The following is a 24,961-nucleotide window of genomic DNA, read 5'->3' on the forward strand; positions in this document are numbered from 1 at the left end:
GTGTGTGTGTGTGTGTGTGTGTGTGTGTGTGTGTGTGTGTGTGTGGTTAAGAACACATCTTTTTTTTGTTTTGTTTTGAAACGGAGTCTTGCCCTGTTTCCCAGGCTGGAGTGCAATGGTGTGATTTTGGCTCACTGCAACCTCTGCCTCCCAGGTTCAAGCGATTCTTGTACTTCAGCCTCCCAAGTAGCTGGGATTACAGGCGCCCGCCAACAAGCTAATTTTCGTATTTTTAGTAGAGACGGGGTTTCACCATGTTGCCCAGGCTGGTCTCAAACTCCCAACCTCAGGTGATCCATTTGCTGAGGTTGGGATTATAGGCTTGAGGCACTGCACCCTGCCGTGAACACATATCTTTGAGTCTGACTTCTGGATTGGAATCCTGGCTTCTCCCCCTCACACAAGTCACATCACCTCTCTAACCTCAGTTTTTTCATCTATAAAATAGGGTAATTGTAGACGCTACTCCTAAGATTAGTGCGAGGGTTAAAGAAGAAAGTGCTCTTCAGACGCTTGGCATACCCTGAGCCCTCAATAAATGCCGCATGTTTCTATTGCTACTTTTATTACTCTTGTTAATTTTTTTCTTTTTTACTGAGGTGAAATTCACATCAAAGTAACCATTTTTTAAATGTACAATTCAGTAGATTTTGCCCGTTCACAATGCTGTGTAACCATCACCTCTATCTAGTTCTAGAACATTTTCTCTTTTATTGAGCTGGAGTCTTGCCCTGTCGCCCAGGCTGGAGTGCAGTGGCGTGATCTTGCCTCACTGCATCCTCCATCTCCTGGGTTCAAGCAATTCTCCTGCCTCAGCCTCCCGAGTGGCTGGGACTACAGGTGCCCACCACCACACTCAGCTAATTTTTGTATTTTTAGCAGAGACAGGGTTTCACTATGTTGGTCAGGCTGGTCTCAAACTCCTGACCTCAGGTGATCCACCCACCTCGGCCTCCCAAAGTGCTGGGATTACAGGCATGAGCCACTGTGCCGGCTTCCAGAACTTTTTTATCACCCCCTAAAGGAAACCCTGTATGTATTAAGCAATCACAGCCAGGCACAGTGACTCACGCCATAATCCAGCACTCTGAGAGGAGGCAGGGGGGTCGCCTGAGCCCAGGAATTCAAGACCAGCCTGGGCAATATAATGAGACCCTGTCTTTACAAAAAACTTAAAACAATTAGCCAAGCATGGTGGCACGTGCCTGTAGTCCCAGCTACTTAGAGGGCTGAGGTGGGAGGATCATTTGAACCTGGGAAGTCGAGGCTGCAGTGAGCTATGATTGTGCCCCTGCATTCTGGTCTAGGTGACAGAACGAGACCCTCTCTGTCAAAAAAAAAAAAGAAAGAAAGAAAGAAAGCAGCCACTCCCTATCCCTCCTTCTCCCCAGCCTGGCAGCCTCTGATCCACTTTCTGTCTAAATAGAATTTGCCTATTCTAGATATTTCATACAACATGTGGCCTTTTGTGCTTTAGTTATTTTTATCGCCATCTCCCCAGCAACCCTGGTAAAGGGGAGTGTTCATCGTCATGTCCTCCCACAAACCAGGACCCTGCCCTTCTTAAGTCACTTGCTGGAGCAGGGGGCCAGGAGAGGATACTAAGCCAGGCCTGTGTGGCTCCCTGAGCCATTAACCCCCAGGTCCCAGTTGGTGCTGCCCCCAGATCCAGCTTCTCTTTGCAATGACACTGCGTGAAGGGACAGGAAGCCACATCCCTGTGAGAGCTATAAGGAGGGACTCTGGGCCAACCCAGCCACTCACGGACCGGGTAACCTCGGCAAATGCTTTCTCCGCGCTGGACCTCAGTGTCCTCATTTGGCAGGAACGTTAAATGTGAGGTGACACAAGTAAAGCACTGGCATGAGGCAGGAACTTACTAAGTGTCTCCTACGATTACTGTTGCTGTCATTCCCACTTTACAGCTAAGAAAACTGAGGTTCGAAATGAGTCAGGCTGGGCGAAGTGGCTCACTCCTGCAATCCCAGCACTTTGTAAGGCGAGGTAGGAGGATGGCTTGAGGCCAGGAGTTCGAGACCGGCCCTGGGCAACATAGTGAGACCCCATCTCTCTGGGGGAAAAAAAAGTAGCCAGGGATAGTGGACCACACCTGTGGTCTCTGCTACATGGGATGCTGTGGTAGGAGGACCACTTGAGCCCGGGAATTTGAGGCTGCAGTGAGCCGTGACTGCACCGACCGCACCGCTGCACTCCAGCGTGGGCAACAGAGCGAGACCCTTTCTCAAAAAAATCAAATTAGTACTGGAGCCAAGTGCCTAGTGGTAGAGAGAGGATTCGAACCTGGGACTGGCCACCCCCAAAGCCCACATCCAGCCTTTCTGTCCCCAGAAATCATTGCCCCACCCTTGCGTGCCCCTGTACCAACTCTATGGTTCTTGTCACCCCCAGGGCAGAAGACGAGGGTGGGGCCCGGGCCCAGCTGCTGAAATCCCTGCGGGAGGCTCAAGCAGCCCTGGCCGAGGCCCAGGAGGACCTGGAGGCTGAGCGCGTGGCCAGGACCAAGGCGGAGAAGCAGCGCCGGGACCTGGGCGAGGAGCTGGAGGCGCTGCGGGGTGAGCTAGAGGACACGCTGGACTCCACCAACGCACAGCAGGAGCTCCGGTGAGGCCCGGTGGCAGGCCGCTGTCACAGCCTGTGCACGTACAGGGCTGAGGGAAGGACTTAGGTGCAAAGTCTCTGTCTACACAGAGGCTTACTTATCGTACAGTTGTTCATGAACCACCAGCTCTAGGTCCGGCCTGGGTCAAGCTGGGGACAGAGATGGGTCGGACCCAGGTATTACCCTTGGGAACTTCCAGTCTCAGGGGAGGCAGATTCAGGCAAAGACAATCTCAACCCAGAACAAGGGGTGCTTTAGTGGAGTAACACGGGGCATTGTGGGTGATAAGTGAAGACCCCTAAACCAAGTCTATGGGAGATCCAGGAAGAGTTTGCTGAGGAAGGGCCTTTTGGAAAAGGGTTTTGAAAGGTGAATAGGAGTTCACCCTTAAAGCCACACTCCTTCCACAGTGTCACCACCCAGATCTCCTGGGGAGCATAACATGAGGCCCTCATTTTTTAAGGAAACATGAAAAGGAGAAACAACCAGCTCCCCCAAAGCCCCTGCCTTCCTCTGCTCTGAAATTCCCTTCCCCTCTCCCTTCCCCCAATAAAGGTCCAAGAGGGAACAGGAGGTGACGGAGCTGAAGAAGACCCTGGAGGAGGAGACCCGCATCCACGAGGCGGCAGTGCAGGAGCTGAGGCAGCGCCACGGCCAGGCCCTGGGGGAGCTGGTGGAGCAGCTGGAGCAGGCCCGGAGGGTAGGTTGGGGCAGGGGGACAGGGCAGAGAGGCCATGGGGAGGGCAGGGCAGGACACAGGGTTGGAGGAGGTACCGCTGGCTGGTTCTAGGCCTGCTCGTCTCCCTGGGCCCCTTTCGTCACGCATTCATGTGCATCTTTCATTCAGTAAGCATTAATGGGGTGTGGACTATATTCCAGGAGCATTGCTGGGGAACCAGCCGTTAACCCAACAACCAGCACTGCCTTCCCTTGTGGAGCTTTCCTTCTAGGGAGAGAGGCAGAGAGTAAACAATATAAACACCTTGTTTATATTGTGTGATAAGTGCTATGGGGCCATAATGAACAGGAAAAGGGGATCAGAATTCTAAGGCGGGTGAGTTTTTAAGTAGGGAGGCTTTGGAGGTATTCTGTGAGAAGGTGACATCAGGATAAAAAACTGAGGGAGTGGCCGGGCACGGTGGCTCATACCTGTAACTTTGGGAGGCTGAGGCAGGCAGATCACTTGAGGCCAGGAGTTCGAGACCAGCCTGGGCAACATGGTGAAACCCCATCTCTACTAAAAATACAAAATTTAGCTGGGCGTGGTGGCGCACATGCCTGTAGTCCCAGCTACTTGAGAGGCTGAGGCAGGAGAATCACTTGAACCCAAGAATCAGAGGTTGCAGTGAGCCGAGATTGCACCATTGCACTCCAGCCTGGGTGAGAGAGCAAGACTCCATCTCAAAAAAACAAACAAAAAATGGGCCAGGCATGGTGGCTCACGGCTGTAATCCCAGCAGTTTGGGAGGCCAGGAGTTCAAGACCAGCCTGGCCAACATGGCGAAACCCCATCTCTACTAAAAACACAAAAAATTAGCCGGGTGTGGTGGTGGGCGCCTGTAATCCCAGCTACTTGGGAGGCTGAGACAGGAGAATCGCTTAAACCTGGGAGGCAGAGGTTGCAGTGAGCAGAGATCACGCCATTGCACTCTAGCTTGGGCAACGAGAGTGAAGCACTGTCTCAAAAAAAAAAAAAAAAAAAAAAGAGGGAGTGAGGGATGAGCTATTTGTTCACTGGGAGAAGTGTGTTCCAGGCAGAGGGAACAGCCAGTGCGAAGGCCTTGAGAGGGGAGTGTGCCTGGCCTGGTGCAGGAAAGGCCTCATAGATCTTTGCTCATCTCCTTCCCACACCAGGGCAAAGGTGCATGGGAGAAGACCCGGCTGGCCCTGGAGGCCGAGGTGTCCGAGCTGCGGGCAGAACTGAGCAGCCTGCAGACTGCACGTCAGGAGGGTGAGCAGCGGAGGCGCCGCCTGGAGTCACAGCTGCAGGAGGTGCAGGGCCGGGCTGGTGACGGGGAGAGGGCACAAGCAGAGGCTGCTGAGAAGCTGCAGCGAGCCCAGGTAAGTGGTGTGGCCAGGGCAGGGGTTTCTGCTGTGTGACCTTGGTGACATGCCTGCCCTCTCTGGGCTTCTATTTGGTCCATATCAAACCAATTGTCTTGTTTAGCTCTTCCAACATAATCATGTACAAGTCGGGGCACAGTGGCTCATGTCTGTAATTCTAGCACTTGGGAGGCCAAGGCAGGAGGATTGCTTGAGCCCAGGAGTTCGAGACCAGCCTGGGCAACATAGTGAGACCCCATCTTCAGAAAAAAAAATTTTTAATTAGCCAGGTATGTTGGCATGTGCCTGTAGTCCCAGCTACTCAGGGGACTGAGGCAGGAGGATCCCTTGAGCCTGGGAGGTCGAGGCTGCAATGAGCTATGATTGTTCCACTGCACTCTAGCCTGGGCAACAAAGTGAGATCCTGTCTCAAAATAATAATAATAATACCCAGTACTTTGGGAGGCCAAGGTGGGCAGATCACCTGAAGTTGGAAGTTCGAGACCAGCCTGACCAACGTGGGGAAACCCCGTCTCTAACTGAAAAAAAAAAAATACAAAATTAGCTGGGTGTGGTGGCGCATGCCTGTAATCCCAGCTACTCGAGAGGCTGAGGCAGGAGAATCACTTGAACCCGGGAGGCAGAGGTTGCGATGAGCTGAGATCACGCCATTGCATTCCAGCCTGGGCAACGAGAGTGAAACTCCACCTTAAATAATAATAATAGTAATAATAATTCACTCATTTAAGGTGTGCAATTCAATGGATTTTGGTATATTCACAGAGTGGTACGGCCATCACCATAATCTAATTTTGGACCATTTTCATTATCCCAAAAAGAAATCCTATACCCTTCAGCTATCATCCCCCACTTCTCCCCCACCCCACCCAGGGAACCACTAATCTCCTTTCTGTCTCTACTGATCTCCCATTCTGGAGATCTTATATAAATGGAATCCTACTATATATGGGTGGTCTTTGTGGCTGCCTTCTTTTACTTAACATAACGGTTTCAAGATTCATCTGTGTTGCAGCTTGTAGCATCATTCCTTTTTTATTTTTTAATTTTTAAAACACCAGCCAGGTGCGGTGGCTCATGCCTGTAATCCAGCACTTTGGGAGGTGGAGGCAGGTGGGTCACCTGAGGTCAGGAGTTCGAGACCAGCTACCTGACCAACATGATGAAACCTCGTCTTTACTAAAAATACAAAATTAGCCGAGTGTGGTAGTGCATGCCTGTAATCCTAGCTACTTGGGAGGCTAAGACAGGAGAATCACTTGCACCTGGGAGGCGGAGGTTGCAGTGAGCCGAGATTGCCCTATTGCACTCTAGCCTGGGCAACAAGAGTGAAACTTTGTCTCAAAAAAAACAAAAACAAAAAAAACCCAAAAAACAACACCACGCAATAGATCCATATACCTTTCTATTGCCCAATAATGCCCGTTGTATGGATATTCCATGTTTGTTTATCCATTCATTTATTGATGGACATTGGGGCTGGTCCCGCCTCTTGGCAATGGTGAGTAATGCCACTGTGGACATTCCTGTACAAGTTTCTGCACAGACCTATGTCTTCATTTCTTTTGGGTATACACCTAGGAGTGGAATTGTTGGGTCATATGGGAACCCTATGTTTAAGCATCTGAGGACCTGCCAGACTGTTTTCCACAGCAGCTGTACCATTTCACATTCCTGCCAGTGTGGTAGGGATTTGAGGCAGATGGGGTCGCTGGGTGGAAGCCATGATTGGAGGGCTTCATTCCCCTGTCCCTTCCCTGCAGGCCGAACTGGAGAATGTGTCGGGGGCGCTGAACGAGGCTGAGTCCAAAACCATCCGTCTTAGCAAGGAGCTGAGCAGCACAGAAGCCCAGCTGCACGATGCCCAGGTGACCCTGCCTGCCCTTCGGCTCCACCATCACCCTCCCCTCCTTGTCCTCCCGACCACACCTGACGTTGCCATCTCCTCCATTTACAGGAGCTGCTGCAAGAGGAGACCAGGGCGAAATTGGCCTTGGGGTCCCGGGTGCGAGCCATGGAGGCTGAGGCAGCCGGGCTGCGTGAGCAGCTGGAGGAGGAGGCAGCTGCCAGGGAACGGGCGGGCCGTGAACTGCAGACCGCCCAGGCCCAGGTGAGCAGCCCTACGTAAGAACTTCAGGGAGGCACAGCCCCCTCACTGCTCCTCCTGGGTTCCCCAGCTCAGGGACAGCCACGCTGCCCACCTTCTCATAGGCCAGACCCATGGGTGCCTTTCTCTTCTCTGACTCCCCCTTACCCCCCACAGCCTGTGCCCAGCCCTGGCTCTCCTGCCCACTGACTCTCAGCCTCATCCCTTGTCCCAGCTCCAGCTCAGCCCCAGCTCGAGCGCTGTCCTCTCCCATCTAGATCCTCCTCTTAGCCTCCAGCCTCTCCCCTAACAGCTCATCCCCTACACAGCCCCAGAAGCTTCTTTCTTCACCTGGAGCTGACCCTGTCCCTCCCCTGCTCACAGCTCTCCCATGTCTCCCCAGTACCCTTAGACAAAGACCGTGCCTCTCAGTTGGGCATTTGAGGCCCTGCAATCTCTGGTCCTTCCTGTCTTTAGCTGTATTCATCTCTATCTCTACTTTCCTACTTTATTTGAAAAAAACCTTTTATTTTTCCAGACTTAGCATTAGGCTCCCCTGTGGGAAGTTTCCTGACCCATCTTCTCTTTCTTTTCTGTCCCAACGCCAGTCACCTTGGGCTGGGACTGTCTCTGCCCATGAGTCTCAATACCAGACTGAGAGCCCCTTCAAACTAGAATCCCATCACAGTTAGATCCAGGTCTGTAGCACAGCCCAATATAGAGCCTGATGTATGGTAGGCTTTGAGAAGTGCCTATTGAATGAATGAGTGATGGTACATGCCTGCAGATATCCTTCAACTGGCAAACTCCTATGCATACTTCAAGACCCATCTCAAATGCTCCTCCTTCAGGAAGTTTCTCCTGAATGTTCTAAACAGATTCTGAGCCCTTCCTGTGGACTTCCATAGCTCCCATACTGCTACCTTAACCCCTATCACCCTGGCTGTGACGCTGTGTCTCCCCCAGCAGCCGAGGGCCTCCCCAGGAAAGACTCCAGGTCTGATTCACCTCCGCATCTTGGAGGGAGTAATTTTAATTCCCTGGAAGAACTAGGGCTCATAGTACTCACAACCTCACACCACTCAGAGGCAGAAGAGCCCAGCAGAGTGACCCTCTCTTTCTTCAGGCCTCAGTCTCTTCATCCTGGAAATGGAGCACCACCAGCTCACACCTTGGTCACTCATGGCCATGACCACCAACCACCCTCTCTCTCCTCCCCTCAGCTCTCTGAGTGGCGGCGGCGCCAGGAGGAGGAGGCAGGGGCACTGGAGGCAGGGGAGGAGGCACGGCGCCGGGCAGCCCGGGAGGCCGAGGCCCTGACCCAGCGCCTGGCAGAAAAGACAGAAGCCGTGGATCGGCTGGAGCGGGGCCGCCGCCGGCTGCAGCAGGAGCTGGACGACGCCAGTGTGGACCTGGAGCAGCAGCGGCAGCTTGTGAGCACCCTGGAGAAGAAGCAGCGCAAGTTCGACCAGGTGGGGCACCTCAGTCCACCCAGCTGGGGAATCAGCAAGTCCGTCTACACTTCCCAGGGTCGTTGTGAGGAACCAGTAATCCATGCTGTCATGGCTCAACTAGGCAGTTGTAGTGGACCAGGAAGCAAGACCCTTCTTTGCTCTGGGCCTCTGTAAAATAGGACATCCCTCTGCCCTGATTCATGCCTCTTGCCACAGCATAATTCCTCGTAGCACCCACTTTTACTTTCAGAGCTGCCCTGGTTTTTGGATGACAAAATATACGAATACCTTCGGTACCCCAGAGGTTGCTTATGAGAATTAAACCAAATAACTCATCTCACTTCTGCTGATTCACGGGGTACCTCAGGCAAGTTGCTTTTTCCATCTCAGCTTCAGTTCACCCATCTAGCAAATGGCAATAATGCCAAGCATCTGGCAGCCTGAGGGTGAAATAAAAATCACAGAACCTTAGAGAGTTCAGCTCAGGCGATCCTGAGGTTCGGATCCCAACTCGGCCTCTTGATGGCTGTGTGGCTTGGGCAAATTGCTCAACCTCTCTGTGCTTTATTTTATTCATTTAGAAAATGCAGTGTGAGGCCGGGCACAGTGCCTCATGCCTGTAATCCCAGCACTTTGGGAGGCCAAGGCAGGCGGATTGCCTGAGCTCAGGAGTTCATGACCAGCCTGGGCAACATGGTGAAACCCTGTCTCTACTAAAATACAAAAAAGCTAGCTGGGCGTGGCAGTGTGTGCCTGTAGTCCCAACTACTCGGGAGGCTGAGGCAGGAGAATTACTTGAACCCGGGAGGCAGAGGTTGCAGTAAGCCGAGATTGCACCACTGCACTCCAGCTTGGGCGAGAGAGCAAGACTCCATCTCAAAAAAAAAAATAAAAAATTAAAAAAAATTTTTTTTAATTGTCATTTCCCTGTAGGTGGTGCAATATGTTTTTCTAGCTGACTTACGATTTCTCTCTTTATGTTTGGTTTTTAGCAGTTTGACTGTGATATGCCCAGCTGTGGGTTTTTTGTATTTTTCCTGCTTTAGATTCACTGTGCTTCCTGTAGCTGTGGGTTGATGTTTTTGATCAAATGTGGAAAATTTCAGCCATTATTTCTTCAAATATTTTTATCTCCCACTCTCTCTCCTTCCCCTTCTTCTTGGACTCCAAATACATATGATTTGATTCTAATACTCGTCCACAGGTCATTGAGGCTTTATTATTTTTTGCATCTTCTAGAATTTTATATAAATTATTTTCACATAAATCTCTTTTGGGATGGGCTTATTTTACTCAAAATAATTTTTTTTTTGAGACAGAGTCTCGCTGTGTCACCAAGGCTAGAGTGCGGTGGCACGATCTCAGCTCACTGCAACCTCCACCTCCCGGGTTCAAGCGATTCTCGTGCCTCAGCCTCCCAAGTAGCTGGGATTACAGGTGTGCACCACCATGCCTGGCTAATTTTTGTGTTTTTAATAGAGATGAGGTTTCACCATATTGGCAAGGCTGGTCTCGAACTCCTGGCTTCAAGTGACCCACCCACCTTGGCCTCCCAAAGTGCTGGGATGACAGGAGTGAGCTACCGCACCCAGCCTCAAAATAATTATTTTGAGATCCATCCATATTTTTGCATATCAGTAATGTATTCTGTTTTTTGCTGCTGATATTATTCCTGTGGTATAGATCAGCCACATTTTGATATTCATTAACCTTTTGATGAACATTTGGGTTTTTTCCAGTTTGGGACTATATGGATAAAGCCTTAGTTTTTCTCAAAGGTGGTTTTAATTAACATTTCCCTAATGACCATGATGTTGAGATCTTTTCATACGCTTATTTGCCGTCCATATATCTTATTTGCTGAAGCGTCTGTTCAGATCTTTTGCCTATTTGTTAATTAGGTTGTTTGTTTTACTGTTACTGAATTTTGAAAATTCTTTATGGGCCGGGCACGGTGGCTCATGCCTGGTAATCCCAGCACTTTGGGAGGCTGAGGCAGGCAGATCACCTGAGGTCAGGAGTTTGAGATCAGCCTGACCAACATGCAGAAACCCCGTCTCTACTAAAAATACAAAATTAGCCAGGCATGGTGGTGCATGCCTGTAATCACAGCTACTCGGGAGGCTGAGGCAGGAGAATCGCTTGAACCCGGGAGGCGGAGGTTGCAGTGAGCCAAGATTGTGCCATTGCACTCCAGCCTGGGCAACAAGAGTGAAACTCTGTCTCAAAAAAAAAAAAAAAGAAAGAAAGAAAATAAAGTTATTTATATATTCTAAATGCAAGTTCTTTATCAGATATATGCTTTGCAGATATTTTTGTCCAGTCTGTGGCTTTTCTTTCCATTCTGTTAGTCTTTCAAAGAATAGAAGTTTTTAATTTTGTCCAATTTATCAATTTGTTGTTTTATGGATTGTGCTTTTAGTATTGTATATAAGAAATTTTTGCCTAACTCAAGGTCACAAAGGTTTTATCCTGTTTTTTTCTTGTTTTCTTTTTTTGTTTGTTTGTTTGTTGTTTTTTGTTTGTTTTTTGAGATGGAGTCTTGCACTGTCGCCTGGGCTGGAGTGCAGTGGCGCGATCTCGGCTTACTGCAACCTCTGCCTCCTGGGGTCAAGCGATTCCTCCTGTCTCAGCCTCCCAAGTAGCTGGGATTACAGGCACATGCCACCACACCCAGCTAATTTTTTTTTGTATTTTTAGTAGAGACAGGGTTTCACTATGTTGGCCAGGCTAGTCTCAAACTCCTGACCCTCGTGATCCACCTGTCTCGGCCTCCCAAAGTGCTGGGATTACGGGCATGAGCCACTGCACCTGGCCTATCCTAGTTTTTTTTTTCTGGCAGTCTTCCAGTTTCAAGTTTACATTTAGGTCTGTGATTTATTCTGTGTTAATTTTTATATATGATGCTATCATGGCTCCATGTTAATTTTTGTGAATATAAATATCCAACTATTTCAACACCGTTTGTTCTCCACTGACTTGTTTTTGCATATCTATTGAAAATCATTTTTCTTCTTCCTCTTCTTTTTTTTTTTTTTTAGATAGAGTTTCACTGCTTTCGCCCAGGCTGGAGTGCAGTGGTGTGATCTTGGCTCGCTGCAACTTCTGCTTCCTGGGTTCCAGCAATTCTCCCACCTCAACCTCCCGAGTGGCTTGGATTACAGGTGTGCGCCACCACACCTGGCTAATTTTTGTATTTTTGGTAGAGACGGGATTTCACCATGTTGGCCAGGTGGTCTCGAACTCCTGACCTTAGGCAATCTGCCTGCCTCAGCCTCCCAAAATGCTGGGATTACAAGCATAAGCCACTGCACCAGCCTTTTCTTCTTATTTGAAGTTATTTTGCCTCTTCTAGTTCCTTTGCATTTCCGTATGTATTTTAGAATCAGTTTGTCAATTTCTACCCCAAAACAAAAAGCCTTCCGATCTGGAACTGTGTTGAATCTATACATCAGTTTGGGAATAATTGACATCATAACAATATTGAGTTTTCTCACCAAGGAAGATGGTATATCTGTCCGTTGAAATACCTTAGAAATGTTTTTTAGTTTTCAATGTACATCTTTCACATCTCTTGCCAGATGTATTTCTAAGTATTTCATGGTTTTATGGCTATTTTAAGTGATGTTACTTTCATTTCCATTTTTGATTGCTAGTATGTAGAGACACAATAGATTTTTGTATATTGATCTTGTATCCTACAATCTTGGCTAAACTCACTTATTAGTGCTAATAGAGTTTTTATATATTTCGTTGGTTTTTCTACATAGATGATCATGTTTTTTGTGAACAAAGGCAGTTTTACTTCTTTTTTTGCTTTTTCTTTAACCTTCTAGGACTCCAAATGCATGTATGTATGACCACTTGGTACTTTTTTCAGGTTGTTAAAGTTCCATTGATTTCTGTTACAATCTTCTTTCTTTCTCTCTTTCTTTGCTCTGTTTAGATAATTTCTATTGACCTGCTTTCAAGTTTACTGATTCTTCTGATGTCTCCAGTAGTCTGCTACTAATTTCATCCAATGACTTTTATTTCAGATATTTCATTTTTCTGGCATTTCTTTTTTTTTTTTGAGACGGATTCTCGCTCTTTCACCCAGGCTGGAGTGCAGTGGCGCGATCTCGGCACATTGCAGGCTCCGCCCCCCGGGGTTCACGCCATTCTCCTGCCTCAGCCTCCCTTGTAGCTGGGACTACAGGCGCCCGCCACCTTGCCCGGCTAATTTTTTGTATTTTTAGTAGAGACGGGGTTTCACCGTGTTAGCCAGGATGGTCTCGATCTCCTGACCTCGTGATCCGCCCGCCTTGGCCTCCCAAAGTGCTGGGATTACAGGCGTGAGCAACCGCGCCCGGCCAGTTCTGGCATTTCTATGTGGTTCTGTTTTACAGTTTCAAATCCCTCCTCAAATAACTCTGCCTCTTCACCCTTTATATCTGTCTCATTCTGAAACTTATCTTGAAGTCCTTGTGTGCACATTCTAATATATAGGTCATCTGTGGGTCTATTTGTATGGACTGATTTTTCTCTTAACTATGAGTCTTGTTCTCTTTTCTTCTTTGCATGTTTTATAAGTTTATTTGCTGATTATTGTGTCTTAAAAAAACAGTAAAGGTTGAAGTCCATTTAAAAAAAAATATATATATATATATATATATATATTTTTTTTTTTTTTCTACTGCCACTCTTAAGAGGAAGGAATACCCTTTCTTCTGTTGAACATATAGAGTTAGGGACTGATCAGTTTGATCCATTCAAGAGTTAAGCTGGTTTGGGACACGGTTGCAACTTTAATCCCTCTACCTCCCTCTTGTGTCTCTGCCTTTGTCTGTCTCTTTCTCTCTCTTTCTCTGTTCCTGGCTGCTCCCTCTTCCCGTTCCCTTGTACACTCCTTTCAGCTAATCTATTTCCCCCTACCCCATCTCCCTCAAACTGGAAGCTTCTGGCAGAGGAGAAGGCAGCTGTACTTCGGGCAGTGGAGGAACGCGAGCGGGCCGAGGCAGAGGGCCGGGAGCGTGAGGCTCGGGCCCTGTCACTGACACGGGCACTGGAGGAGGAGCAGGAGGCACGTGAGGAGCTGGAGCGGCAGAACCGGGCCCTGCGGGCTGAGCTGGAGGCACTGCTGAGCAGCAAGGATGACGTCGGCAAGAGCGTGAGCAGGGCCCCCACTCCCCGGGACACACTGGGTGAGGGGAGACATGTACATGCATGTATGCTTTCACACATAGAACGTGAAAAACAACCAGCCATCAAAGTCATATATTCATGCACAAAGAGAACAAGAGGGCTGGGCATGGTGGCTCACTCCTATAATCCCAGCACTCTAGCGCTTTGGGAGGCCAAGGTGGGTGGATTACCTGAGGTCAGGAGTTTGAGACCAGCCTGGCCAACGTGGTAAAACCCCGTCTCTACTAAAAATACAAAAATTAGCCAGGTGTGGTGGCACGTGCCTGTAACCCCAGCTACTTGGGAGGCTGAAGCAGGAGAATCGCTTGAATTCAGGAGGCAGAGGTTTCAGTGAGTCGAGATCATTCCACTGCACTCCAGCCTGGGTGACAGAGCGAGACTCTGTCTCAAAAAAAAAGAGAACAAGAGGCGGACTGTTCAGCAAACATTTGCGTCCATATACACACACACAGTGTGAAGAGAATCTCCCACCAAATACATGTGCTGATGCACACGCATAGGAAGTAAGGAGAGCCATTCACCAGAGGTAGGTCTTCATGTAGACATTCACAGAACGTGAGGAGAATCTTCCATCCAGCACATGTGTTCACACACACAACACAAGAGCTGCTCACAAAGCACACATGCTCACATTTGTGTACACAGGATGTGAGGAGAATCTTCTATTACTTGTTTTTGTTTGTTTTTTGTTTTGTTTTGTTGTATTTCTGAGATAGGGTCTTGCTCTGTTGCCCAGGCTGGAGGGCAGTGGTGCAATCATGGCACATTGCAACCTCAGTCTCCTAGGCTCAAGCAGTCCTCCTGCCTCAGTTTCCCGAGTAGCAGAGACTACAGGTACATTCCACCATACCTGGCTGCTTTTTAAATTTTTTGTGGAGATGGGGTCTCGCTGTGTTGCCCAGGCTGGTCCTGAACTCCTAGGCTTAAACAATCCTCCCACTTCAGCCTCCCGAAGCATTGGGATTACGGGCATGAGCCATTGCACCTCGCTGAGAATTTTCCATTAAATACACTTATTCATGTGCATATGTACACGTACAGCATGAGAAAACTACTCACCACACATATGTGTGAATACTCAGAGAACATGAAGAGAATTTACTACAACACACAGCCTGAGAACCACTCCCCAGACATGACTATGTGCATGCATACATACATAACACACACACATGCACACACACAGTGTGAGGACTCCCACTTTGCCTGCCACCAATTCCATTGAGCACACACAGACTCTCCCACCAAGCCTCTGTCTTCCCTTAACTCATATATCCCTCCAGGGCCTGTAGGGTGGTGCCCCAAGGCTTCTCCCAGGCTCCCCTCACCCAGCCAGTGTTCCAGCCTTCCGAATGGTCAAAATGACCCGCCACATCCTCCACTCCATCCTTCCTTTATTCATCCTCTAAATACATTTATGGATCACGCCCAGGGACACAGGCCACCCTCACTAATGATGGGAGGCACTGGCAGAATTTGTTGAGCTCCTGCATAGATGCCATCTCGACATCCTTATTTCTTTGTTTTCCTAACAACGTGCTTCTAGGAGTCCAATGCATGAGGGCTTTATCTTCTCCACACATGTAGACATTGATCCGATTTTGCTTTTAGCCAGGCCTGTAGATAACCCCTCTCTCCCTGACACAGACCTGGCCTGCAGCCCTAGGGATGATGGAGCTAAAACCCAGCTCATACTTGAGCCGTTAAGGTCTGTCCCTTGGGAAAAATGTCAAGTTATTTGTAGTGACTCCAAAGGCCCTTGTGGGAAACAGGATGTTGATGGGAGAAAGTTTGATCCCTTCAAGTAAACAAAATAAATTGGCAAGTACCAAATAGGAAGGGAAGCTAGAGGGCCCATTCCAAGGACCGAAAGTAGATACTGTCAGTGACCAGAATTGTAATGATCATCATGTGGGCAGTGGCGATCCACAGACATAGGCCTTGCTCTGTGGAACTCACGGTCCAGTGCGGGAGGCGGGTGTTGCACAAAAAGCCACCTAAGCAAATGTCAAATGACCACTGTGACTAGGGCTAGGTAGGAGAGGGGCCCCAGTGCCAGGAGCGTGGGTAGCAGAGAGGCCCTGATGGGTCAAGAGAGGCTTCCTTGAGGAGGTGACAGTTAAGTAAGGAGAGGGGTGAAGGGGGAGTCTCTGAAAATTCATAAGCCCAGCTCTATTTTCACAGCATTTGGGGTTTTAATTCATACCTCCCTGAAAGATCAGGGACCCTCCCAAACAGAAAACCCAATAGAAGTAGATAGTGGGTTGGTGACACCCTGGGGAGTCTGGCAGACACCAGCATTGATGACCCTGGAGCTAGGTGACTTGAACCCATTCACACAGGATTCCCAAAGATGAATTCCCAGTGAGTGAGCTCACAATGCAAAATTACAAAACTCAGGGAATAATCCACCAAGAGTGAGAGTCAGCTGACCTAACAGACGCTTGTATTGGACTCTGAAGCGCTTCAGATAATAGAATTATGAAGCATCAGTTATTCATGAAATACATTTTGGGATGATGCTGAATGAGACACCTAGGAAGGAACCGCTCAGCAGATTTTGAATGGATGAATGAACAAACTAGGATGGACACACTGACTTGCCACCTCCCCATCCCCCATCAAATCTTCCCCTACTCTACCTAGGCTCCTAACCTCCTCCACCTCAGTGACCCAGGTGCCTAGCAGCTACTCTCCCTCCCCACCAGGTGCATGAGCTGGAACGAGCCTGCCGGGTAGCAGAACAGGCAGCCAATGATCTGCGAGCACAGGTGACAGAACTGGAGGATGAGCTGACGGCGGCCGAGGATGCCAAGCTGCGTCTGGAGGTGACTGTGCAGGCTCTCAAGACTCAGCATGAGCGTGACCTGCAGGGCCGTGATGAGGCTGGTGAAGAGAGGCGGAGGCAGCTGGCCAAGCAGGTATTGTCACACAGAAGGCCACAGGGTGCCAGTCCAGCTGGGGTATGCCATCGTGTGTACAGGCAGCAGGAAGGGCAGCAAGGGGTCTCCCCGACCCACCCACCACTCTGTCTCCTCCACCCGCCCACCACTCAGTATCTCCCCAACCCTTCCACCGCTCAGTGTCTCCCCACCCACCTGCCACTCAGTGTCTCCCCACCTGCCTGCCACTCAGTATTTCTGCCAGTCTTTCGTGCCAGCCAAACCATCTTCCTCCCACAAAACCATCTTCCTATTCCCCAACCCATTAACCTGCCATGACCCATTAACCCACACACATATCCTGTTGACCTGTTGCTGTACCCAATCATTCATCCTCCATCCACCACACAAACCATTCATCCATCGCCACGCCATCTATTCAACCACCCCAACCACCCACATACAGCCTCTCCCCCAACCAGCGCTATGTCCAACTACTGCTCCATCCACCCAGTTACCCCCTTCCAACCCATCGCCTCTCCCCAACCCAACCCCTCCCCTATTTACCCAACCCCAGCCCCTCAGCACCCCCTGCTGACTCCACTTAGTCACTGACTCAATGACCTGCTCCTCCGCCCTCCCCTCCATCCACATCCTTCCCCAATCCATTCAGTCATCGCTCCCTCGCTTCCTTGTTTGTTCCCTTGCTCTCTCCCTCCCTGCACCGTTCATTCATTACTCGTTCTGTCCAGGAACTTCCCATGTCTTCCCTCTGCTAGGTGGTGAGGGGCAGGGGCAGCTCTGGGTGTCGGAAAGACCCCTCTGGAGCCATGTGGGCAACAGACTTGGGGTGGAGGGTGCTAGAAGCTGGGGAGGCAGGGAAGAGAGGTGAGCAGGTGACCTAAGGCCAGGGGTCTCTGTGGGGTTTTGTCTCTACTAGCCCCTTTGACTTAGACATGGCTGAGTGTCCAAGACTTGGCCCTGGGGGCACTAGGGAACCGTGGGAGGGCTATGAGCAGGGTCAGCTCTGGAGACGTGTTGTAATGGGCTGGAGGGGAGAGATGAGAGGCCAGAAAGGAGGCTTAGGTGAGATGGGGGACTGAGCTGGGGCAGTGGGGATAGAGAGGGGACCAAGTAAGGAGAGTCAGGGAGTGAAGGGAACGGGGCAGGGGCTCCAGGGCAGACATCCATGTCCTTAGCACACAGAGGGAGGCTGGGCTTCCTGTGCCTGACCCGGTCCCTCCTGACCTCCTCTCCAGCTGAGAGATGCAGAGGTGGAGCGGGATGAGGAGCGGAAGCAGCGCGCTCTGGCCGTGGCTGCCCGCAAGAAGCTGGAGGGAGAGCTGGAGGAGTTGAAGGCTCAGATGGCCTCCGCCGGGCAGGGCAAGGAGGAGGCGGTGAAGCAGCTTCGCAAGATGCAGGTAAGAGCGGGCGTGAGCTGTGCCAGGGAGGGGAGGCTTTGGTGTCTTCAAGCCCCAACCATCACTCCAGGGTCTGAGGCTAGCTCGGACCCCTCCCTCTCAACCCACAGGCAGCATCCACATGGGTCAGCACCTTTATAAACATCCATGCCCCAGAGGCTGGCTTCCTTCTTCTTGTGTTTTACATTTCTTTCATTTAAAATGCTGCACTTTTAAGTCAAATTTCCTCATTTTTTGTTTGTTTGTTTGTTCAGTTGGTTTTTTTTTTTTTTTTTTTTTTTTGAGACCGTCTCATTCTGGAGTGCAGTGAGTGATGTGATCTCAGCTCATGGCAACCTCCGCCTCCCAGATTCAAGCAGTTCTCCTGCCTCAGCCTCCTGAGTAGCTGGGATTACAGGTGTGCACCATAATTTTTGTATTTTTAGTAGAGACGAGATTTCGCCATGTTGGCCAGGCTGGTCTCGAACTCTTGGCCTCAAGTGATCTACCCGCCTCCATGGTTTTGTTTTTGAAGTGAAAATACCATATGGTTTTTTGACCAGACACGGTGGCTCACACCTGTAATCCCAGCACTTTGGGAGGCCAAGATGGGCAGATCACCTGAGGTCAGGAGTTCAATACCAGCCTGGCCAATATGGTAAAACCCCATTTCTACTGAAAATACAAAAATTAGCCAGACATGGTGGCACGCACCTGTAGTCCCAGCTACTCAGGAGGCTGAGGCAGGAGAATCGCTTGAACCCGGGAGGCAGAGGTTGCAGTGAGCTGAGATCCCACCACTGCAGTCCAGCCTGGGTGACAGAGTGAGACTGTCTCAAAAAGTAAAAATAGAAATAAAATAAATAAATCAATAGTAGGTAAACTGAGGCTCAGAGAGGGGCAGTGGCTGGCTCATGGTCACCCAGCAAGGAAATGGCCAAGTTGTAATTCAAACCCATGTATATCTAACTGGAAGCCAGGCTCCATCAGGCTTCCGGCTGCCTTCCAGGCTCAGCCAGGTCAACCTCCTCCCTTGAGGACCAGAGTGGGAGAGGCTGGCCCAAGGTCACACAGCAAGTGGCTTTACACACAGGAGCCCAGGTCTGCAGGGTTCGGAGAACTCCCTGCTTGTTCACGGGAGCTGAGGAGCCCCCATCGGTCTGGCAAGGGGTTGGAGGAGTTCCCTGTGCTGTGTGGCCAGGCTGAGCCCATCTACCTGTTCCATTCCACCCAGGCCCAGATGAAGGAGCTATGGCGGGAGGTGGAGGAGACACGCAGCTCCCGGGAGGAGATCTTCTCCCAGAATCGGGAAAGTGAAAAGCGCCTCAAGGGCCTGGAGGCTGAGGTGCTGCGGCTGCAGGAGGTGAGGCTGGGGTAGGCTGGGGTACGCTGGGTCCTGGGACAGGAAGCTGGGAGGTGGGCAAGGCTAATCTTGGGGCCGCTGGGGTGTGATGCTGGGGAGGTGGGCAAGGCTAACCTCGGGGCCGCTGGGGTGTGATGCTGGGGAAGTGGGCAGGACTAACCACAGGGTCCCTTGGTGTGAGCCTGGGGAGGAGGGAAGGGTTAACCACAGGGTCCCTGGGTGTGAGGCTTGGGAGGTGGGTGGGGCTTACCATGTGGCCTCCAATGCCAGCCTAAGAGCAGGGATTTTGTCCTAGGGCACTAGGGAGCCATGGAAAGATCCAGAACAGAGGATGGGCAGGGTCAGCTCTGTAGCAGTTGAACTGGAGTGGAGAGATTGGAGGCACAAAGGCTGTGGGAGGGGGAGTGGGAGAGGGGAGAGAGAGATTGAGAGAGAGAGAGAGAGAACCCTGAACCAGGGCTGAGGGGATGCAGAGGACAGAGAAGGCAGTCAGAAGGCAGGAGGGAGAAGGCTATGGTGAGGGGGGCCGGAGGAGGGGAGGAGAGCACTGGGGGTCTGGCCCGGTGACTGGGGGACCCTGGAGAAGGCAGGTTTGAGAGGAGAACCTGTGTGCAGTAAAAGGTGGAGAGGGTGAGGGGCCTGGGGGTTGGGCTGCAAGAGGTGAGCACAGGTCAGGGGCTCAGGAGACAGACTTCGGAGACGTCTGTCGATTGAAGCTCATTCCAGGGTTACCCAAGGACAGCATGAGAAAAAAGCCAAGAGACTTGAGGTGTGAGGGACAGAGAAGGGGTGAGACCTGTGCCCAGATTGCTTCTCCTCACACCCACTGGCCACCCCTCTCTGTGTCATCACAGGAACTGGCCGCCTCAGACCGTGCTCGGCGGCAGGCCCAGCAGGACCGGGATGAGATGGCAGATGAGGTGGCCAATGGCAACCTTAGCAAGTAAGTGCCCCAAGGGTCTGGAGGCTGAGGTACTGCATCTGCAGGAGGTGAAGCTGGGGTAGGCTGGAGGTGGCTGGGCTCTGGGACAGGAAGCTGGGAGGTGGGCGGGGTTAACCTCGGGGCCCCTGGGATGTGAGGCTGGGGAGGTGCGTGGGGCTAACCACAGGGTCCTGTAGTGTGAGGCAAGGCACCCTCCTCTGATCGTCCTGTCCTCTCATCCCCACCCCTTCCTGTCTCCCTAGGGCAGCCATTCTGGAGGAGAAGCGTCAGCTGGAGGGCCGCCTGGGGCAGTTGGAGGAAGAGCTGGAGGAGGAGCAGAGCAACTCGGAGCTGCTCAATGACCGCTACCGCAAGCTGCTCCTGCAGGTGAGCATGACTGACTGCCCCCACCAGCCTCAGTCCCCACTGACCTGGGACTGTAATCTTCAGTCCTCTTATTCAACAAATATAGAAAGGGGATATTTGAGTTGGGTTTTGAAGGTTGAATAGGAGTTCTTAAAAGGGTGGAAAGGCATGATTCATTTGTATTTCTGAGGGGTTTCTTCAGGGCTGGATCCAAAGATGAATTATGTGGGGCTTCTGTCCTATGAAGTTCCCTGGAGGAAACAGACATGGGACTATGTCACATTAAAGGCCAGCAAGTGTGATCATGGAAGTCTCCTGGGCCCAGTAGAGAGAGATAAAAGACTTTCTGCAGGAGTCACAAGAAAACATTTGGAAAAAGAGACATTTGGCTGGGGGTTTTAAAGCATAAGTTGGAGTTCAGCAGAGGGAGAAAAGCATGTTTTCCTTTGCATATTTATTTATAAATATTTTCTGAGGATTCCAGTGGCCCAGATCCTGTTCCGGGTTATGCTGGGGACCTGGAGATGGATAATACTAAGTCTCTGCCCTCAAACACATCTTAGTCTAAAGGTGGACACAGACCATCCCAATACAGAGATAAAGTGAAAATGGAGGAAACACAGGCACTGTGGGAACCTAGAAGGGACTACTAACCTAGCCTGGAGGATAGAGGCAATCAGAGAAGGCTTCCTGGTGGAAGTGATGCCTTGAGAGATCTTAAAGGAAGTGTAAGAGTTTGCCGAGAAGACAACAGAGCGATGGGATTTCCAAGGACAAACCAACGTCTGCATTCTTAATTCGTTTTTTTGTAATTTTTTTTTGTTTTTTTTTGGTTTTTTTGAGATAGAGTCTCCCTCTGTTGCCCAAGCTGGAGTGCAGTGGTGCGATCTCAGCTCACTGCAACCTCTGCCTCCCAGGTTCAAGCGATTCTCCTCATTCTCCAATTTTGTCTACAAAATATTTAAAAATTAGCCACATGCAGTGGTGCATGCCTGTAGTCCAACTACCTGGGAGGCTGAGGAGGGAGGATCGCTTGAGCCTGGGAGATTGAGGCTGCAGTGAGCTATGATTGTGTCACTGCACTCCAGCCCGGGTGACTGGATGACAGAGTGAGACCCTGTCTCAAAAAAAAAAAGGTAATAATTATATGCTCAACAGTTATGTGTAGTAAGACTACTTTTTAAATGGAGAGAATGGGGAAAATATGCAAAAAAGTTTTAACCTACTTTAATTAATTGATGGTGATAGTATTAGCATTGTTTTTCTGAGACATTGAGTTTATAATGTGGGATAAAGTAAATGATCAAAGATGGGATACTATGTCATCTACTACGTCCTTGACATCAGGGTACTCAGCGCCAAAGAACCTTGATATAGTTGTCCTAGAGAAGAGATTAAGTTTTTTTTAAAAAAACAGGCCAGGTGTGGCCGGGTGCAGTGGCTCAAGCCTGTAATCCCAGCACTTTGGGAGGCCGAGGCGGGCAGATCACGAGGTCAGGAGATTGAGACCATCCTGGCTAACACAGTGAAACCCCATCTCTACTAAAAATACAAAAAATTAGCCGGGCATGGTGGCGGGTACCTGTAGTCCCAGCTACTCGGGAGGCTGAGGCAGGAGAATGGTGTGAACCCGGGAAGTGGAGCTTGCAGTGAGCTGAGATTGCGCCATTGCACTCCAGCCTGGGGGACAGAGCGAGACTCCATCTCAAAACAAAAAACAAAAAAAATCAAAACTGCCGGGCGCAGTGGCTCACGCTTGTAATCCCAGCACTTTGGGAGGCCGAGGCGGGCGGATCACGAGGTCAGGAGATCGAGACCACGGTGAAACCCGGTCTCTACTAAAAATACAAAAAAAAAATTAGCTGGGCATGGTGGCGGGCGCCTGTAGTCCCAGCTACTCGGAGAGGCTGAGGCAGGAGAATGGCATGAACCCGGGAGGCGGAGCTTGCAGTGAGCCGAGATTGCACCACTGCACTGCAGCCTGGGCGACAGAGCGAGACTCCATCTGGAAAAAAAAAAAAAACAGGCCAGGTATGGTGGCTCATGCCTGTAATCTCAGCACTTTGGGAGGCCAAGATGGAAGGATCGCTTGAGCCCAGGTGTTTGAGACCAGTCTAGCCAACATAGTGAGACCCCATCTCTACAAAAAATATATATGAAATAAAAAGAGAAAGAAAATAAATTACATTTAGTTGGGTGCAGTGGGTCACGCCTGGAATTCCAGCACTTTTGGTGGATTGCTTTTAGCCTAGGAGCTCAAGACCAGCTTGGATGACATGGCAAAACTCCATCCCTACACAAAATTTAAAAATTAGCCAGGTGTGGTGGCACACACCTATAGTCCCAGCTACCCAGGAGGCTGAGTTGGGAGGATCACCTGAGCCCAGGGAGTCGAAGCTGCAGTGAGCCATGATTGCACCACTGCACTCCAGCCCGGGCAACGTAGTGAGACCCTGTCTCAAAATGAAAAGTGATAAACTATGTTTAAAAAATAGTTTAAGCCAGGCGCGGTGGCTCATGCCTGTAATCCTAGCACTTTGGGAGGCCGAGGTGGGTGGATCATGAGGTCAGGAGTTCAAGACCAGCCTGGCCAACATGGTGAAACCCTGTCTCTACTAAAAATACAAAAACTAGACAGGCGTGGTGGCGGGCACCTGTAATCCAGCTACTCGGGAGGCTGAGGCAGAGAATTGCTTGAACCCAGGAGGCGGAGGTTGCAGTGATCTGAGATCGTGCCACTGCACTCCAGCCTGGGTGACAGAGCAAGACTTTGTCTCAAAAAAAAAAAAAAAAAAAAGTTTAAAAACAAAACTAAGCAAACCTGTAGTTCTCAATTTGACTTCATCATATTCACATGAACTGGTGATATATTTTATACAGATCCAGTCTCTCTGACCACCCAAAAGGCCTAGAAACAGGGAACCCAGTAGCAATGAGTATCCCTATGTCCACATTGTGATCTGGAAATGCTGTTTCCCTCTAAAGGAAACTGGGGCTGGCTGGGCGCAGTGGCTCACACCTGTAATCGCAGCTCTTTGGAAGGCTGAGGCGGGAGGATTGCTTGAGCCCAGGAGTTTGAGACCAGCCTGAGCAACACAGTAAGACCCCGTCTCTACAAAAAATAAAATTAGCTGGGTGCGATGGCGCATGCCTGCGGCCCCAGCTACTCTGAGGGCTGAGGTAGGAGGATTGCCTGGACCCAGGAAGCAGAGGTTGTAGTGAGCCAGAATTGTGCCACTCCACTCTAGCCTGGGCAACAGAGTGAGACACTGTCTCAAAAAAATAAAAAATAAAAAAAAGAAAAGAAAAGAAACTGGAGCTTCTTCCGAAGTGGCTGATTCCAGATCTGGAGCAGGCAATGAACAAGAGTAACCCAGAACATTTTGTGATACCCATTAGCAGGGAAGATAGTATAGTTATGTCAAGAGCACGCAGAAGTCAACGTGAAGAGCCTCGCGCTGGCCCAAAGTGGGGCAACTTGAGCTTCAATGAGGAAAATAATTGCAACTGATTTAATCCCTTGAAATCTGTTTAAATTCATGAGTTCACAGCAACATGTTAAAAAATATTAATTAGTTGCTGTGTTAGTTCCCTAGGGCCACCATAACGAATTACCACAAACACAGTGGCTTAAAGCAACAGGAATTTATTCTCTCTGTTGTTTTTTGTTTGTTTGTTTGTTTGTTTGAGATGGAGTCTTGCTCTGTCGTCCAGACTGGAGTGAAGTGGTGCGATCTCGGCTCACTGCAACCTCTGCCTCCTGGATTCAAGTGATTCTCTTGCCTCAGCCTCCCAAGTAGCTGGGACTACAGGCATGCACCACCATGCCTGGCTAATCTTTGTATTTTTAGTAGAGACGGGGTTTCACCATGTTGGCCAGGCTGCTCTCGAACTCCAGACCTCAAGTGATCCACCCACCTCGACCTCCCAAAGTGCTGGGATTACAGGCGTGAGCCGCCGCACCCGGCCGGGAATGTATTCTCTCGTGGTCCTGGAGGACAGAGGTCTGAAATCAAGGTGTGGGCAGGGTTGGTTCCTCTTGTTCGTGCCTCTCCCCTGGCTTCCGGTGGGTGCTGGCAGTCCCTGCTGTTTCTTCATCTGTAGATGTGTCACTGCAATCTCTGGCTCTAACTGTACAAGGCATTTTCCCATCTTTGTGGCTCTGTCTCATCTCCTTTTTTTTTTTTTTTTTTTTTGAGACGGAGTCTCGCTCTTGTTGCCTAGGCTGGAGTGCAATGGGCCAATCTTAGCTCACTGCAACCTTCACCTCCCGGGTTCAAGTGATTCTCCTGCCTCAACGTCCTGAGTAGCTGGATTACAGGTGCCCACCACTACATTTGACTAATTTTTTTTGTATTTTTAGTAGTGATGGGGTTTCATCATGTTGGCCAGGCTGGTCTCGAACTCCTGACGTTAGGTGATCCGCCGCCTCGGCCTCCCAAAATGCTGGGATTACAGGTGTGAGCCACCATTGCCTGGCCCTCATCTCTTCTTAAAAGGACAACAGCCATATCAGATTTGAGGCCCACCCTAATCCAGTGTAACCTCACATTAATCAATTACAACTGCAAAGATCCTATTTCCAACTAAGGCCACATTCCGAGGTTCTGAGTAGACCCCCAT

The 24,961-nt window shown here is 50.1% G+C and overlaps 1 protein-coding gene across 1 annotated transcript in view; it reads left to right on the plus strand.

The window, feature by feature from the left end:
• LOC116464174 (myosin-14) overlaps positions 1–24,961 on the plus strand; it is a 38,195-nt gene that overhangs the window by 2,722 nt on the left and 10,512 nt on the right. The window contains exons 5-16 of the mRNA XM_032147443.2: positions 2,410–2,622; positions 3,176–3,320; positions 4,475–4,681; positions 6,445–6,549; positions 6,639–6,791; positions 7,991–8,239; positions 13,158–13,370; positions 16,114–16,326; positions 17,547–17,708; positions 18,922–19,050; positions 19,905–19,993; positions 20,236–20,359. Of these exons, the coding sequence (XP_032003334.2) occupies positions 2,410–2,622; positions 3,176–3,320; positions 4,475–4,681; positions 6,445–6,549; positions 6,639–6,791; positions 7,991–8,239; positions 13,158–13,370; positions 16,114–16,326; positions 17,547–17,708; positions 18,922–19,050; positions 19,905–19,993; positions 20,236–20,359 (2,002 nt within the window). The remainder of the gene's footprint in view (positions 1–2,409; positions 2,623–3,175; positions 3,321–4,474; positions 4,682–6,444; positions 6,550–6,638; positions 6,792–7,990; positions 8,240–13,157; positions 13,371–16,113; positions 16,327–17,546; positions 17,709–18,921; positions 19,051–19,904; positions 19,994–20,235; positions 20,360–24,961) is intronic.

This window comes from Hylobates moloch, unplaced genomic scaffold (assembly GCF_009828535.3).
Source record: "Hylobates moloch isolate HMO894 unplaced genomic scaffold, HMol_V3 SCAFFOLD_251, whole genome shotgun sequence".
NCBI classification, from domain to species: Eukaryota; Metazoa; Chordata; class Mammalia; order Primates; family Hylobatidae; genus Hylobates; species Hylobates moloch.